This window comes from Gadus morhua, chromosome 20 (assembly GCF_902167405.1).
Source record: "Gadus morhua chromosome 20, gadMor3.0, whole genome shotgun sequence".
NCBI lineage: Eukaryota > Metazoa > Chordata > Actinopteri > Gadiformes > Gadidae > Gadus > Gadus morhua.
In genome coordinates this window covers 8,641,997-8,659,660 of record NC_044067.1, presented here as the reverse complement: position 1 = coordinate 8,659,660, position 17,664 = coordinate 8,641,997, and the positions used below count along the sequence as shown (strand labels likewise).

General features: G+C 39.5%; 3 protein-coding genes and 1 pseudogene across 3 annotated transcripts; all 4 read right to left on the bottom strand.

Annotated features, from left to right (window-relative positions):
• Positions 1 to 1,912: 1,912 nt before the first annotated feature.
• LOC115533510 (olfactory receptor-like protein COR4) lies at positions 1,913 to 2,906 on the bottom strand (annotated as a pseudogene).
• Positions 2,907 to 7,614: 4,708 nt separating this feature from the next.
• Positions 7,615 to 8,573, bottom strand: LOC115533508 (olfactory receptor 6C1-like). The gene has a single exon (XM_030344053.1). The coding sequence runs from the start codon at positions 8,548 to 8,550 to the stop codon at positions 7,615 to 7,617; it is 936 nt and encodes a 311-aa protein (XP_030199913.1). The 5' UTR covers positions 8,551 to 8,573.
• A 1,873-nt stretch (positions 8,574 to 10,446) lies between these two features.
• LOC115533507 (olfactory receptor 4M1-like) lies at positions 10,447 to 11,403 on the bottom strand. Its single transcript, XM_030344052.1, has one exon. It carries the CDS (start codon positions 11,380 to 11,382, stop codon positions 10,447 to 10,449), a length of 936 nt encoding a protein of 311 aa, XP_030199912.1. The 5' UTR covers positions 11,383 to 11,403.
• A 1,835-nt stretch (positions 11,404 to 13,238) lies between these two features.
• Positions 13,239 to 14,193, bottom strand: LOC115533433 (olfactory receptor 10J5-like). Its single transcript, XM_030343968.1, has one exon. It carries the CDS (start codon positions 14,173 to 14,175, stop codon positions 13,240 to 13,242), a length of 936 nt encoding a protein of 311 aa, XP_030199828.1. The 5' UTR covers positions 14,176 to 14,193; the 3' UTR covers position 13,239.
• Positions 14,194 to 17,664: the final 3,471 nt, after the last annotated feature.

The following is a 17,664-nucleotide window of genomic DNA, read 5'->3' as shown; positions in this document are numbered from 1 at the left end:
ATAATTTCTCCAATATTTGGATGTGGATATGAAAACGATCCGGACCAGGTAGTATAACGCGAAACGTAACCCCAGTTGGGCCACTTTTTAGGCAATGGGTCCCCCACCAGGTAAATGTTTGTTGTGAGATCCAATGGGTGGAGTATTTCCCGCCCACTTATTTGCATTTTTATATTGTCCACAATATTACGCGGGCATAGTTTGAAAATGCAAACGTGATATTAGTTTAATTAGTTATATTTTTTATTAATTTGAATATTTTCCTCTTGTAAGCAGACTTTTTTTGAATTGGTAAATTGAATGGTTTGCATTTTGTTTTATTTATGACTCAAATAAAGCTTTTATATTAGTAAAGCATTAGTATATTGCATTTTCAACATTGCATTTCTATTTGATTATTGTCCTAAAAATACTTCCTTAACTACATGAAATGTGTCGGGTGAACTTTATACCAAAACGCGTGTGTGGTCTAAAACAATAGCTGTAAAAGAAGGGTAATAGTGAATTGTTGTTTCATATTGAGTTGATAAGTTTTAAATTCTACTACTCCCTCTTGCCCTCTCTTTCTCTCTTGCCCTCTTCATCTCTCTTGCCATATCTTGCACTCGCGTTCTTTCCCGAACTGACTCTGGATCATACAACATTGCTAATTTGCTGATTCCCCTCACCCACATCGTCTTGATACAAAGCTGATTGAAAACCAGCAACTGAGCAAAGTAGTCCTTTAAATATTTTTACTCATAATAAGAATGTATTGCTAATTTTAAACAAAATGTTTGATTGGGCCTGCCTGGGCCAATATTACCTCCACAGGTGGGTCAAGGCATAATCATCTTTGACAATTTCCTGCCATGTTTAATACCGCTGCCTTTTCAACCATTTTCTGGCAAATTTATAAACCTTATAATGGATTTTTTTTGCAAAAGAAGGAAGGGCATGAAGCATGTCAATTACAAGAAAATTGTCGAGTGGGTTTTGGGAAATCTGTGGCCTACATCTTCATATCTTCAGGGTATACAGAGGGCACAATTATGACAAAACTTTTTGACGTATTATATTGTGAATCTTTTTAACCAAAGCAACTTACAATTCAACCAAGATTCCAGATAAGGCAAGGAATCATGCAAGTTCATTAAGTAGGCTACATTGAACAGGAAAAGTGCTGCAAGGTCTATGTCATAGAAACAAGGGGTAAAGCAAGTATTTTTTATAGATGGATTTTATTTTCATGGGCCAAGAAGCAACATTAAGAAGCGAAACATGGAACATTTAATGTAAATCACCTTTCCTTTTGCTTGTATTCAACTGTTTGCCTGGAGAATAATCCCTTCCTCCTCTTGACACAATCAAGTATCTCTTAACAGAACACTTAGCCTGCACAAAATGGTTGGCTTTCAAGAGGCAGTCAGATGGATAATCAAACCATTTAAACTACATATAATATGCACTAGGCCCTAGGATAGTGGCCAATTTATTTCATGTGCCGCCCTCAAGCGTTTCCAAATAACCTTCTGAAATCTTAAGTGAGTAACAAAGTCACAATCCACAGAATAAACTTGGAACAGGACAAGTTACTCGTACAATATTTTCAATAAATAGAATATAAACGTGAGCCAAAAAAGAAAAAAAATATTGTCAGCAAATAGATGTTAAGAAGCGTGAAATATAATGTATTTTTCCTCTGGTAGTTTATTGTGTAAAAAGTAAATGGAGTGCATTTAAAAGAGGCCGTAGTGAAGATATATTAATATTCTTAAATGACCTATCTGATTAACTATTGAAAGTAAACAAAAATTACAAAACATCCATTTTATTATTATTGAAATAACCAATACTGTGTATACTTTACAACGAAGCATCGACCCCATGTATCATTACAATAATATTTTGATGAGAGAAAAGTCGCTTCTTATTAGATAGCTGGTAACGTTGCTTCCATCACGGTCGATTTTGAATCACAAGGAGGTTCACTCTTCTTAAAAGTTTTGACTTGATATTGAAAAATGGTGATAATTCGATTTCTAATTTTGGTCAGTTTAAATCCGTATATTAGGGGATTTATGAGTGGTGGAATCAGTAGAAATTCTATCGATATAAAGTTCAGGAGACTTTGAGGCAAGTCACCCGATCCATACCTCATATACAGTATATCCGTCAACATTCCAAAAAATGAAATTAATAATTGATACTATGTGTGGCATACATGTTTGCATAAACTTCCCATTCTTATCTTTAGATATAAGGCCATTTCTTGATTAATATATGTAAGACCAAACGATAAACACAGCATGGGAAAAAATAAAAGCAATATTAATATATCCAATCATTTGGTTTGCCCTTGGAGGAGAGCAGGTAGTTGAACAATCATCCAGTTAACACAGTAGAGCCGGTTTATATGTGAGCCACACAATGCAGACCCCGACCAGTGAGACTGAATTCATCAACATAAGATAAAGTGGCACAAACCAGGCCATGCATACAAATATCCAGACCTTCTTAGTTGTCATCACTGAATGATACACCAAAGGTTTACAAATTGCCACATATCTGTCATAGGCCATCAGAGCAAGGATGGACAAATCTCCACAGTTTGAAGAATGGATTACATAACCCTGTAGCATGCAATTTGTATACGAGATGACATGAGTTTGTTACAAAGATCTGCGATGAATTTGGGGTAAAATCCTGCTGTTCCGTAAAGCCCATTAATGCACAGATTACACAAGAAGATATACATTGGCTCGTGAAGGTGCTTATCCATAATGATGACAACAATGACAGATAAATTGACACAGAGAATCAAAGCATACCATATTAAAGTAAAAAGAAAAGAGAGTTAGTTTGTGTCCCATTAGGTAATCTAAACCTGAAAGAGTAAATACTGATACAACTGAAACATTATACATTGTTGGAAATAAATCAGTGGTAAGAGAAGACACAAATTTACTGATCAAGGTACAAAAGTAAAAAGAAAATTATACAATTATACAATTATACATACATGAAAGATTATATGTTTTTTTGTTGTAGCAGTAATAGTAGTAATAGTAGTTGTACAACACATCAATGTTTGTGCCTTGATCTCCTCGTGTTTTCTGTTTAAGTATTCACTCTGGAGATGAATGGACCAATCATCAAATGTTTACATTTCACTTCGCTTTTATGTTCCATCCCATTTCAGAAAGTGGGTGTAGTCAATTTTTGGGTGTAGTCAACGTTTGTCGGGGGGGGGGGGGGGGGGGGGGGGGGGGGGGGGGGGGGGGGGGGGGACACGTTTGTAGGGGGGGGCACGCTCGACAACGAGAGTTGGTTTTTATTGAACGCTCGACAACGAGAGTTGTTTTTTATTGAACGAGACTTCAACACGGAAAAGCTGCACGAAACGATGGTCACGTCCAGGGCCGTCGGACTGCGGGGACAAAGGGGACAGTTGTGGGGGGGCCCAAGGCAGAGGGGGGGCCCATGACCAAAAAAAAAAAAAATTTTTTTTGAAGCAAATCTATTGAAGCAAATCAATAGCTGCTCATTATTGATTAAGGCCTCCCATTTCGACTGCTAATTACTACCATTAAACATGTTCGAATATGCTCATGTGTGGCACCGTTGCAATCGCCTGGAAGCGTAGATGTTGAAGGACACCTTGTTCGTCCTCCTACGCCACTGGGAAGATATTTACATGCTTCTGATTGACTAATGAATTGATTCAGCTATTCCCCCAGAAGTCTGGGGTCAAAAGGTCAAAAGGACACGGCACCAGCCCCGTTGAAAAAAATAGAATACCACCCAACACACTCAGGAGATTAATGATATTTAAATTATTATGACCATGAAGTCTTTATTTGCATGGGTTTACATTTCGTTCTGTGTAGCATGGAAAAATCGGAGAAACACTCCCATTCAGAATGCATTGGTTTACATTTCGTTCTTTGGAAAATGGTTCTTTAGTAATAATATTTGAGGGAATATTTTTTTGTTGTTTTAGCAGCGAAATGCACCGTGTGTGTGTGTGTGTGTGTGTGTGTGTGTGTGTGTGTGTGTGTGGGTGGGTGTGTGTGTCTGTGCGTGCGTGTGCGTGTGTGTGCTTGCGTGTGTGTGCGTGCGTGTGTGTGTATAACACGCTATTTTATGTTGAAATGCGACGTAATCCAGTGTTCACGAAACGTACACTGTCAACGTATGCTTTTGGCGACTGGGTTGTCTCTCAGATATACGTGTTTCTAACAAGATGATATCATTAAAAGTTACATAAAGTAACAGTTTAATAACACAAACGCAGGAAGCACGTGAGCTGCTAGTTTAGCGAAAGCAGCGTCCCTATTCCTAACAACCTGTATGGCGTCACATTAGTGCCATAATGCACTAACGTGATAAAAGATGCATTCGGGCGTATTACATTATTCCACACGCGTAGATATTAACTGCGAGCGCGCAAATGATCTCTGCGCGCGCAAAACAGCCTCTCGCGCGCGCAAATTACCTCAGCGCGCACAAAACAGCCTCTCGCGCGCGCAAATTACCTCAGCGCGCGCAAAACCTCTCGCGAAAGATGTTTTTACGCTCTCGCTCGAATTTAATTTTGGCACTATGGGGGAGGGAACCAAGGCAGGGCGGGGCTTTCATATGATTGGCTGTTTCTGAAGCGCGATATTTGATTGACAGCCCTCCTCAGCTCTCCTCTCATTCAATTCTGAATTGTACAGTTAATGACTGAAACGATAGTTACTTATTGTAACTCTAGATTCTATGAGTATAGGTGCAGCCTTTTAAGGCTATCGATATTGGGTTATCCCTAGGCGTGAGCCGTAGCACTGAAAATTTGTAATCCCCGACCACCAACAGCGTGGGCCTCAATAACGTCCGCGTGCGGCGTGCCTCAACGACGTCCGCATTTCGCAGATATAGTCGGGCGCCGGCGGACGTTCTGCTCCCAATAAACAGCTTTTCTTCAGCTATTTAAAGGACAATGAGGCCGACACTTCAAAGGCTGCGCCTATACTCATAGAATCGGGAGTTACAATACGTTCAGCCATTTACTGGACAATTCAGAATTGAATGTGAGGAGGGCTGTCAATCAAATATCGCGCTTCAGAAACGGCCAATCACGTTTGGCCGTTTCACGTATCGCCCTGCCTTGGTTCCCTCCCCCATAGTGCCAAAATTAAATTGAGCGAGAGCGTAAAAACATCTTTCGCGAGAGGTTTTGCGCGCGCTGAGGTAATTTGCGCGCGCGAGAGGCTGTTTTGCGCGCGCTGAGGTAATTTGCGCGCGCGAGAGGCTGTTTTGCGCGCGCAGAGATCATTTGCGCGCTCGCAGTTAATATCTACGCGTGTGGAATAATGTAATACGCCCGAATGCATCTTTTATCACATTAGTGAATTATGGCACTAATGTGACGCCATACAACTCTCGTTGTCGAGCGTTTCAATAAAAACCAACTCTCGTTGTCGAGCGTGCCCCCCCCCCCCTACCAACGTGTCTCCCCCCCCCCCCTCAACAAACGTGTCGCCCCCCCCCCCCCCCCCCGGTCAACAACAGTCTACTTCCCCCCCCCCCCCCCCCCCCTAAACAATCGTGTCCACAATTTGCCGCGAAAGCCGTGAAACCCAAACCCCGAAACCCGCCTCCACAGCGGCACGCATGGATACTGTAGGTATAACATGCTATTTTTTACGTTGAAATGCTACGTATCCAGTGTTCATGGAAACGTACACCGTCAACGTTTTTTCTTGGCGACTGGGTTGTCTCAACACAAGTTACCCAGGGCCGCTAAAGTCATTTGTGATGCCTGTTTGTTTCATAGCAGGATTTCGACGATGTTCACATGTTCAAAATGTAGTAGCAATAGTTTTTTCTCATTCATGTTTACGGTTAAAATGTTTCTGATTCAGATTCAGTTTTTCTCCTGCTTGGGGTTCTGCCATGATTTGGACTTGTAGGATGGGTGGAGGGAATGGAACGTCTCCATTGTGTCAGGTATGCACAATGTTTACCTTCCTGACTGAAGGGAATCACTCTGGTGCAGGGTATGAGTACAAATTAAGATTTAAGACAGCTACTCATCTGGCCAAGGAAAAACCCTGCGCTGTTTACTGAGAGGCCGGCGTTGGGAGTAGCCAACTATTACATCTCATATAAAATATCATAATGTTGAAAGTTTTGTTAGGCCTATGTATTCCCATATGAACTCCTAATATTCCCTTGTGTGCTCTTAAACCTACCCTCTGCTGTGTATGGGACCATTTGCTTCATGATATACCTTATTGTGCTAGGGGAGTTTGACATCACTCCAAAGGTGAACAGCGATGGGGACCAATCATGTGCAATTAAAAAATATGTATAAGTAGAATAAAATAAAAAAATTAAAAGTAATTTGCGTATTTTGGAATTCTCCGTGTTACAAATTTGAGGTTGGTGCGTGAGTAACGGTCAAAGACTCGGCAGCTCTGCAGATAAACCTTGGCGTACATTATATGTCAGGGTTGCCAGGTTTCATGCTGCTTGCGTGTGACCCACGATTTCACCTTCAGCTCAGCTCTCCGGCTGCGGGAACAATTCTCAAGCTAAAACACTACGACAGCAACAGAGATGAACAGGCTGAATGTATTGTAGTCACTGATCTTGTTGGTTAAACCAAGCGAATGACCCCAGACAGTCTGATCGCTTGAAAACCGCAGCCAGTCCGATCGCCCAGTATGATCGGTTGATATACGAAGCTGGTAGGATAGCTCGTAAAACCCCAGGCAATTTGATTTCTAGAAAATGCCAGCCAATCAGATCGCTTTTTTGGCCCCACAAAAAAAGCGATCTGATTAAATAAATAAAATCGTGCTGTTGCATGAATTCTCTATGTCAAATGTTCTAATTTCAAGTTCTATATGAATAAATGATGTATTTAATGTAAAATTTGATGTTAAACAGTTTTGAGGAACATGAATCTCAAACAGGTTAAAAGTATGTTTCTAATCAGGAAATAATGTTCTCTGTCAATCAAGTCGGCAAGAGGTTCTGGGGACATTTTTATGGAAAAGGTAACACGTTAAAATGTTCATTAGAAAGACATTGAAATGGCACTTTCTCATCTGTTGCTTTGAGCAGGATGTACGTATGCCGCCGGGAATCCATCATTTTGCTTTCCTCTACTCTGCTTCACTATTTGCTAACAGCACTTGGAACTGAAATAATGATAACAAAATGCCAAGATAAAAGATACATTAATATTGCACCAAATTGTAAAAGCCATCATATATATTGCAATAAGCCTTGAATGATTTTTTTTTTTTTTTTTTTTTTTTATTTACCAAATAATTTACCAAAATATCCAAGATGAACTGATACACGAAAACAAATGAAAACAAGTTAATTGTATGCATACAATTTCCATACAAATACATGCAAGTCTGGACACCATTATACAGTCTATATGACGACATTATCAAAATATTCAAATAAGAATAAGTTAGTTGAATTATTGAACTAACTAATCATTATTTGATTATTTAGATAATGGGTCAAAGAAGGGAAACTATGAAACTATCAGGTATTCCATCAATTTAACTTAAATAGATTGAATGAGCAAATAAATAAAATACTTTAGAAATGTGCACACTTAACCATTTAACTTATAACTTTCTTGTTAAACAAAATAAACCTTATTCGATTTCGAATTTTGGTAAGTATAATACCATATATTAGTGGGTTGATAATAGGAGGTATTATAAAAAACTCTATAGACAATACATTTTTAATCATTGGCGACACATCTGCTGAACCAAATCGCATAAACATCACATCAAACAACACAGCCACGGTCACATTGAGCAGAGTCATTAAATGTGGCAAACAAGTCTGCATGAATTTTCCGCGGCTCTCAATCGACTCCACACATGTTCTGACAAGATAAACGTACGAGAGAAAAATATAGACAAAATGAAAAAAATAAATAATGATGCAAATGTAACCTAAAACAGTGTTTGTCAGACCAGGAGAACAAGTGATTTTAACAATCACCCAACTGGCACAATATAGTTTATCGATATGCGAGCCACATAATTTCAATGTAGACGTTTTGATAATAGAAGCCAGTACAATTAAAAAAGGAATAATCCAGGAGAAGCATGTAAACAGACAGACGTTCTGCTTTTTCATAAGAGAGTGATAATCAAGTGGTCGGCATATCGCAGCATACCTGTCATAGGCCATCAGTGCAAGGATAGAATATTCAATGCAGACTGAGGAATATATGACCAGACTCTGCACCACACAACCCCCAAACGAGATCACGTGGCGAGAGTAGAGCAGGTCCAGAAGGAACTTGGGGTAGAAACCGGCAGTTCCATAAAGAGCATTGAGGCACAGGTTACACACAAAGATATACATGGGTTGGTGGAGGTTGTGGTCCAAGATGATGGTCAGAACCAGGGAAATGTTAACCATCAGAATCAGAAAGTAGCAAAGTAGAGTGAGGGAGAAAATAACCATTCTGTTGGTGGTCTCCCCGCTCAACCCTGAAAGTGTCAACATTGTTATGTCAGAAGTGTTATCCATGATCATGACATGATCTACAGTAGCCTCCTCTTCAGTCCTCCACTGTGAGTCAGGCGTCGTTGGTGCTTTCAAACTCATGCAGTCATTATGTAAGAGTTTAATGTTTCCCCTGTGGCCGGCAGTAATATTAGTTAATCTGACTCTCGCACACTATGTTGAACACAGTCCCACTGGCATGGGCGGATCCATGATGGGGCCTGGGGAGGCCAGCCTCAAAAACACCTCTATGGCTTATGTTGATTTGTCAACATGATAACATGATAATATGTTATACATATAAATACATATTTGCATAAATGCGGAAGCCTTGTATCTTCATAATTAATTTATTTGTAGAAATCAATGCCTTTGGTCACTCTTTATGTATGTCGGTGGCTTTACCTCATAGGTCCACTCCGCTTCCATCTTGAAAAGCAGGTTAGTGAAGCATTGGCCATCCAATCATAGCCAACTGTCTTCAAGAGCCTCTTGATAACATTTACTAACATGAGATTTTTGCCAGGTGTATTGAACAACAGGAAATGCTGTGCACACTGTTTCTACGATAAACATTTAAACTTGTCAGTTGATTCGTCAGCATTTTTCTAAGCTGTCAGTAGCAGGTGAGGCTACATTTCGTCCAAATATCCCATTGATATCCCTCAGTCATTTGACAGATGCTTTTATCCAAAGCGACTGGCAGGTGAGGCTGGAAACAATTGAAACCTACAGTGTTGGACATTAGAGCAGTTCCTTTAAACTTAAGAGCTGTAACAACTGGACAGAGTGCCTTTAGAAAACCGAACATAAGGTTATTATTCTTATGAGTAGAAACATGTGGTTGCCATTTACATTGCCTGGGATACAGAATTAAACACATAGCGGTGTTGATTATGCATACTAAAATGACTAGGAGACCTAGGCGCCTTTGTTCTAAGCTAAACTTCAGTGGATCTCAAATTATAATACATTACACGTTATGTTGGATGGAAACAACAAATGTGTTTATTAATCTACACACAGGGACTCAAATAGCAGGCCTAAACTGTGTAACAAGTGACAGTTGCATAGTGAACTGGAAATTGTGATTATTTAAAGCATGATTATCATTCATAACGTATAATATGACATATAACATTAACAAATTCATTGAGATTGTAGCAAGTTGTCGTTGAATGTGCAGCCTGCTTGATGGCCCTAATGTCAGGGGGGATTGATTTACGAAACTAGTACAAAGTTCCAATTGATAACAGGTGACATACTTGGATTATTAGATACCTTTGCAAAAACATTTTTCTTTCTGTCACTGATAATTGCAATACTCTTCGGTTTGTCATAGTCCACAAACCCTTGAGCTTCTACTTGTAACCGATAAATAGTTAATCACAACTGTTCTTGATTTTGACCTCTGCAATGAAGAGTAGTTCAAAGTGGAAATATTTCATTTTCAACCAGCCACATGATTTTATTGAAGAATATAAAAAAAATGGCATGCTGGAGACAATATCCAATTAACAAGCAATGCAATTAATTTTATATATCTGAAAATCTCTTTGGTTTTTACCCATTACATGGACTTTGACCCATGACCATGGTTCATTGATGCTGCACCAATATATACAGCGTATAATATATAGAAAATCCTATACAGGCTTTTGAGCACACAAACTTTGCTAATTATTGCTGATCACAATTTAGGATGCATATTGTTCGGCTTATTAGACATTGTAATTAATATAATTTTGTAAGATATTTTCAACCACTTGCCATTGTAAATATTCAACTAAAAGAATACATGTAAAATATAAAAATATATAAGTGCGACTCATATTTTTAACTCATAATTCACCTTTCCTGTTAGCAAAAATAAACCAAATCGAAACTTAATTGAAAAAGACTTTCAAACTGTACACACTTAACCATTTAACTTGTAACTTTCTTGTGAAACAAAATAAACCTTATTCGATTACGAATTTTGGTAAGTATAATACCATATATTAGTGGGTTGACAATAGGAGGTATTATAAGAAACTCGAGTGATAATGCATTTTTAATCATTGGCGACACATCTGCTGAGCCAAATCGCATAAACATCACATCAAACAACACAGCCACGGTCACATTGAGCAGAGTCATTAAATGTGGCAAACAAGTCTTCAAGAATTTTCCTCGGCTCTCAATCGACTTCACACATGTTCTGACCAGATAAACGTACGATAGAAAAATATAAACAAAATGAAAAAAATAAATAATGATGCTAATGTAAGCTAAAGCAGCGTTTGTCAAACCAGGAGAACAAGCGATTTTAACTATCAACCAACTGGCACAATAAAGTTTATCTATGTGTGAGCCACATAATTTCAATGTAGATGTTTTAATCAGAGCAACAAGTAGATTTAAAAAAGGAATAATCCAGGAGAAGCATGTAAGCAGACAGACGTTTTGCTTTTTCATAAGAGAGTGATAATCGAGTGGTCGGCATATTGCAGCATACCTGTCATAGGCCATCAGTGCAAGGATAGAATATTCAATGCAGACTGAGGAATATATGACCAGACTCTGCACCACACAACCCCCAAACGAGATCACGTGGCGAGAGTAGAGCAGGTCCAGAAGGAACTTGGGATAGAAACCGGCAGTTCCATAAAGAGCATTGAGGCACAGGTTACACACAAAGATATACATGGGTTGGTGGAGGTTGTGGTCCAAGATGATGGTCAGAACCAGGGAAATGTTAACCATCAGAATCAGAAAGTAGCAAAGTAGAGTGAGGGAGAAAATAACCATTCTGTTGGTGGTCTCCCCGCTCAACCCTGAAAGTGTCAACATTGTTATGTCAGAAGTGTTATCCATGATCATGACATGATCTACAGTAGCCTCCTCTTCACTCCTTCACTGTGAGTCAGGCGTCGTTGGTGCTTTCAAACTCATGCAGTCATTATGTAAGAGTTTAATGTTTCCCCTGTGGCCGGCATTAATATTAGTTAATATGACTCTCGCACACTATGTTGAACACAGTCCCTCTGGCAGGGGCGGATCCATGATGGGGCCTGGGGAGGCCAGCCTCAAAAAACACCTCTATGGTTTATGTTGATTAGTCAACGCGATAATATGTTATACATATTTGCATAAAAGCGTAAGCATTGTATCTTCATAATTCATTTATTTGTATAAATCAATGCTTTTGGTCACTCTTTATGTATGTCAGTGGCTTTATCTCGTAGGTCCACTCCGCTTCCATCGTGAAAAGCAGGTTAGTGTAGCATTGGCCATCCAATCATAGCCAACTGTCTTCAAGAGCCTCTTGATAACATTTACCAACATGAGATTTTTGCCAGGTGTATTCAACAACTGGAAATGCTGTGCACACTGTTGCTAAAATAAACATTTAAGCTTGTCAGTTGATTAGTCAGCATTTTTCTAAGCTATAAGTAGCAGTTGAGGCTACATTTCGTCCCAATATCCCATTGATATCCCTCAGTCATTTGACAGATGCTTTATCCAAAGCGACTGGCCGTTGAGGCTGGAAACAATTGAAACCTACAGCGTTGGACATTAGAGCAGTTCCTTTAAACTTAAGAGCTGTAACAACTGGACAGAGTGGCTTTAGAAAACAGAACGTAAGGTTATTATTGTTATGAGTAGAAACAGCTGGCTCCCATTTAAATTCCCTGGGATACAGAATTAAACACATAGCGGTGTTGATTATGCATACTAAAATGACTATGAGACCTAACCACCTTTGTTCTAAGCTAAACTTCAATGGATCTCAAATCAAAATACATTACATGTTATGTCGGATGGAAACAACAAATGTGTTTATTAATGCACATACAGATACTCATAAAGCAGGCCTAAACTGTGCAACAATTGACAGTTGCAGAGTCAACTGGATATTGTCATAATTTGAAACATGATTATCGTTCATAACGTATAATATGACGTACAATATTAGCAAATTCATTGAGATTGTAGCAAGCTGTCGGTGAACATGCAGACTGCTTGATGGCCCTGATGTCAAGAGGGATTGATTTACGATACTAGTACAGAGTTCCAGTTGATTACAGATGAAATACTGCCATAGAATGCAAACACATTTTCAATCCGTCTCTGATGATAGCAATATTCTTCGGTTTGTCATAGTCCACAACCATTAAGAATCTACCTGTTACCGAAAAATAGCAAAAACACAACTGTTCATGACTTTTTCCTCTGGAATAAAGAGTAGTTCAAAGTTGAAATATTTCATTTCCACCCACCCATGTTCTTTTATTGAACGATATAAAAAAAAAATGGCATGTTGTATGGAGACAATATGTAACTATCAAGCAATACAATTACATTTATATATCTGGAAATCTCTATGGTTTTTTTATACCCTTGGACCCATTCCAATGGTTCACCAATATATACAGCGTATAATATATAGAAAATCCTAGAAAGGCTTTTTAGCACACATATATTGCTAATTAATGCTGATAACAATTTAGCATACATATTGCTATGATTATTAGAAATTATAATTAATGTCATTTTTTAATGATATTTTCTACACCTTGCCATTGTAAATATTCAATTATAATAATACATGTAAAATATGAAAATTAATAAATGAGACTAATATTCTTAACTCATAATTCACCTTTTCTGTTATCAAAAATTAACCTAATCGAATCCTAATTGAAAAAGACTTAAAAAATGTACCCACTTAACCATTTAATTTGTAACTTTCTTGTGAAACAAAATAAACCTTATTCGATTACGAATTTTGGTAAGTATAATACCATATATTAGTGGGTTGACAATAGGAGGTATTATAAGAAACTCGAGTGATAATGCATTTTTAATCATTGGCGACACATCTGCTGAGCCAAATCGCATAAACATCACATCAAACAACACAGCCACCATCACATTGAGCAAAGTCACTAAATGTGGCAAACAAGTTTGCATGAATTTTCTTTTGCTCTCTATCGACTTCACACATGTTCTGACCAGATAAAAGTACGACATAAAAATATAAACAAAATGAAAAAAATAAATAATGATGGTAATGTAACTTAAAGCAGCGTTTGTCAGACCAGGAGAACAAGCGATTTTAACTACCAACCAACTGGCACAATAGAGTTTATCTATGTGCGTGCCACATAATTTCAATGTATATGTTTTTATAGTAGAAGCCAGTATAATTAAAAAAGGAATGACCCAGGAGAAGCATGTAAGCAGACTGACATTGTGCTTTTTCATAAGAGAGTGATAGTCGAGTGGTCGGCATATTGCAGCATACCTGTCATAGGCCATCAGCGCAAGGATAGAATATTCAATGCAGACTGAGGAATATATGACCAAACCTTGCACCACACAACCGCCGATCGAGATAACGTGCCAAGAGAAGAGCAGGTCCAGAAGGAACCTGGGGTAGAAACCGGCAGTTCCATAAAGAGCATTGAGGCACAGGTTACACACAAAGATATACATGGGTTGGTGGAGGTTGTGGTCCAAGATGATGGTCAGAACCAGGGAAATGTTAACCATCAGAATCAGAAGGTAGCAAAGTAGAGTGAGGGAGAAAATAACCATTCTGTTGGTGGTCTCCCCGCTCAACCCTGAAAGTGTCAACATTGTTATGTCAGAAGTGTTATCCATGATCATGACATGATCTACAGTAGCCTCCTCTTCACTCCTTCACTGTGAGTCAGGCGTCGTTGGTGCTTTCAAACTCATGCCTTCATTATGTAAGAGTTTAATGTTTCCCCTGTGGCCGGCAGTAATATTAGTTAATCTGACTCTCGCACACTATGCCGAACACAGTCCCAGTGGCAGGGGCGGATCCATGATGGGGCCTGGGGAGGCCAGCCTCAAAAACACCTCTATGGTTTATGTTGATTTGTCATCGCGATAATATGTTATACATATTTGCATAAAGCGGAAGCCTTGTATCTTCATAATTCATTTATTTGTATAAATCAATGCTTTTGGTCACTCTTTATGTATGTCGGTGGCTTTACCTCGTAGGTCCACTCCGCTTCCATCTTGAAAAGCAGGTTAGTGTAGCATTGGCCATCCAATCATAGCCAACTGTCTTCAAGAGCCTCTTGATAACATTTACCAACATGAGATTTTTGCCAGGTGTATTCAACAACAGGAAATGCTGTGCACACTGTTGTAAAATAAACATTTAAGCTTGTCAGTTGATTAGTCAGCATTTTTCTAAGCTATAAGTAGCAGTTGAGGCTACATTTCGTCCCAATATCCTATTGATATCCCTCAGTCATTTGACAGATGCTTTTATCCAAAGCGACTCTGGCCGTTGAGGCTGGAAACAATTGAAACCTGCAGCGTTGGACATTAGAGCAGTTCCTTTAAACTTAAGAGCTGTAACAACTGGACAGAGTGGCTTTAGAAAACCGAACATAAGGTTATTATTGTTAAGAGTAGAAACAGCTGGCTGCCATTTAAATTCCCTGGGATACAGAATTAAACACATAGTGGTGTTGATTATGCATACTAAAATGAATATGAGACCTAACCACCTTTGTTCTAAGCTAAACTTCAATGGATCTCAAATCAAAATACATTACATGTTATGTCGGATGGAAACAACAAATGTGTTTATTAATGCACATCAGTGGAGGCTTCTCCATTGAGGAGAGGGAGGAAGATCCTCCCTAACATTGTTGAGAATAAAAAATGTAGATTGCCCAGGACTATTGTAATGAATGAATGCCCTTAAATATGACTACTTTATTGCCTTTGAATATATAATGTTCGTTTCCCTGGGTAAAGGGACATTAGCAGCCCCTATCGCCTTTTGACAATTACTTCAGGGAGGAACGTCCTCCCTCCGCCTCCGTTGACTCCCATTCATTTTCCCGAAAGTACTGGCGGCAGGTGGATAACATGGGTTTCAATGGGAGAGAGGAGGAAAATCCTCCTCTGAGTGGGTGGGACCTTAAGGGGTCTGATTCGCGCAAAAATCTATCCGTCTGCACTATGAACCAATAAGCAGGATCCCTGGATGTTGAGCAGTGTTGCCAGATTGGTCAGATTTCCCACACAATTGGCTACTTTTAACCATGTTAGGCTGGAAGAATTATCATTGGGCGGGAAATCTGCCCAATCTGGCAACGCTGTCGATAACAAACCCGGTCTGCGTTGCCGCGGTGCTCAGTCTGAGAGACGCAGAGCAAGTGAAATCTGCGACAGCGAGATCCTAAATGCACAATGGAAACATTGGAAACATTGGAACGGAGGACATTGTTAACGTCTTATTACAAAAAGCATTCCATTCATTCAGTTACAGTGCTAAGTTAGCGACCAAAGAAAGAGGTAGACCACTCCCAAAATCAAGGTCACCAGAAGTAATGGCAACGTCAGTGTTGAGAGTGCTACATGGTTTGCTAGGTACGCATGACTTACTGGTAGCATTACAAGCAATTGTAACTGAAAATAAACATAGCTAAATAACTTCAGTCAGTGAGGGCAAAAATAGGCCCAATGATAGGCCCAGATTTTTTTTTATTTACTTTTACAAACCAATAGTAGGCCTGATTTGACTAATATGCTTTGCATCCTTTCCTTCTCAAATTACAGTGATGCCACTGGTGGCTTTGTATACATTTTGTTCACATAACTCCCTCCCTTCTATTTTGTAGTTCACCAAAACACCCTGAAACAACTTGAGTCTCACATTCTTATGGCACCATACACCAACAGTGCAAGCAGGCCATTGGCAACCAAGCGCGCGGTCCTTCCTCCCTCACTTTAAAAAACGACCAGCCGCCACTGATGCACATACAGATACTCACATAGGCGTCGATTACGGGGGGGACATGTCCCCCCCCACTATTTGAAATACGAATTTTGACCCCACCAGTTTTTAAAATGTGTAAAAAAAAAAAAGTTTTTTAAAATCCCCACATACTCAACCGAAATCGTCGAGTCTAAAATCATGCGATAGGCGCGCTCAAAGACATCATTTATTAGATAGGCCTACCTAATAAACCGTTGGAACGCACAAGACCGGAAACCATGGCAACGCCGGTAAACAAACCCCCGACTCACGAGAAGCCCAATCCCTATGAGATCCCTGCGCTACGGCCATCCGGAGGCACACAGAGCTTTTTGGTCGTGATATTATCTATACAATTATATTATATTATATACTATTATATATAGAGCTCCGAGAGTCGCAAACGGCAACAATCACTTTCTCCTCCATGCTGCAGTACAGCCCGGACTGCACTGCGCTGAGTTTGACGGTTGAACGCTGATTGGCTGTTACGTTACACATGTCACTCAGTGGCCACGCTGTTGAACGCTGATTGGCTGTCATCACGCGAAATTCGTTTCAAAGTTGAACATTTTAGCGCCACAAATCCTCGTGAACGCGCTTGCCTGTGCACGGCGAAAGTGTGGCGCGACAAATCAAAAATATTCGCCCGATACGCGTCTATACGTTCACTTTGTATGGGATCTTGTCGTCCCGTTGCGTTTGGTGTGAACGCACTGGAGAAGTTTCAAGACAGCCAAAATTGTCATTTTTATTCAGAAAATAGCCGGTCATTTTGCTTCCTATAAAAAGCACGTTTGTGACACTGGATAATATCGATATGGATACGACATCTAGCCTGCATGTGGAGGGCCACATAAGGTAAGAAATTGGTTTACGTAAACTTTGCTGCAGGTTCTGTTTGCTCGTGAATCGTGATGACCTGGCCAAAGGTTACCAACGGTCCCAATCGATTGTGATCTGATTCTGGTTGGTGCTCCAGTTAGTATGCATTGTATATATAGATTGCAGCTAGTAGCAGCTACACACGGTGCGATTGCTATGCCAATGTGGTTATAGTTGGTTTTGTCTGATTGAGATATGTGACGACTTGGAGCCTGGTAGGCCTATCCTGACATAAATATGTTCTTGCATAACCTGTGTGATTATCCTAAACTGAAGGGGATTTTATTTGCGGACAATTTTCTTATGATGTTGTAACGAGTGAAGTCTACATTGGTCCTTCGCAAGTGTTTACTGGTGGTCAGGATTTGGCAGATGCAATTCTCCTCTGGGTGCTTGTATTTTTCTTATTTTTTTAATGCAGCATAACCTATGCTACCAGCAGCCCTTGCTCGTCTTCAAAAGGC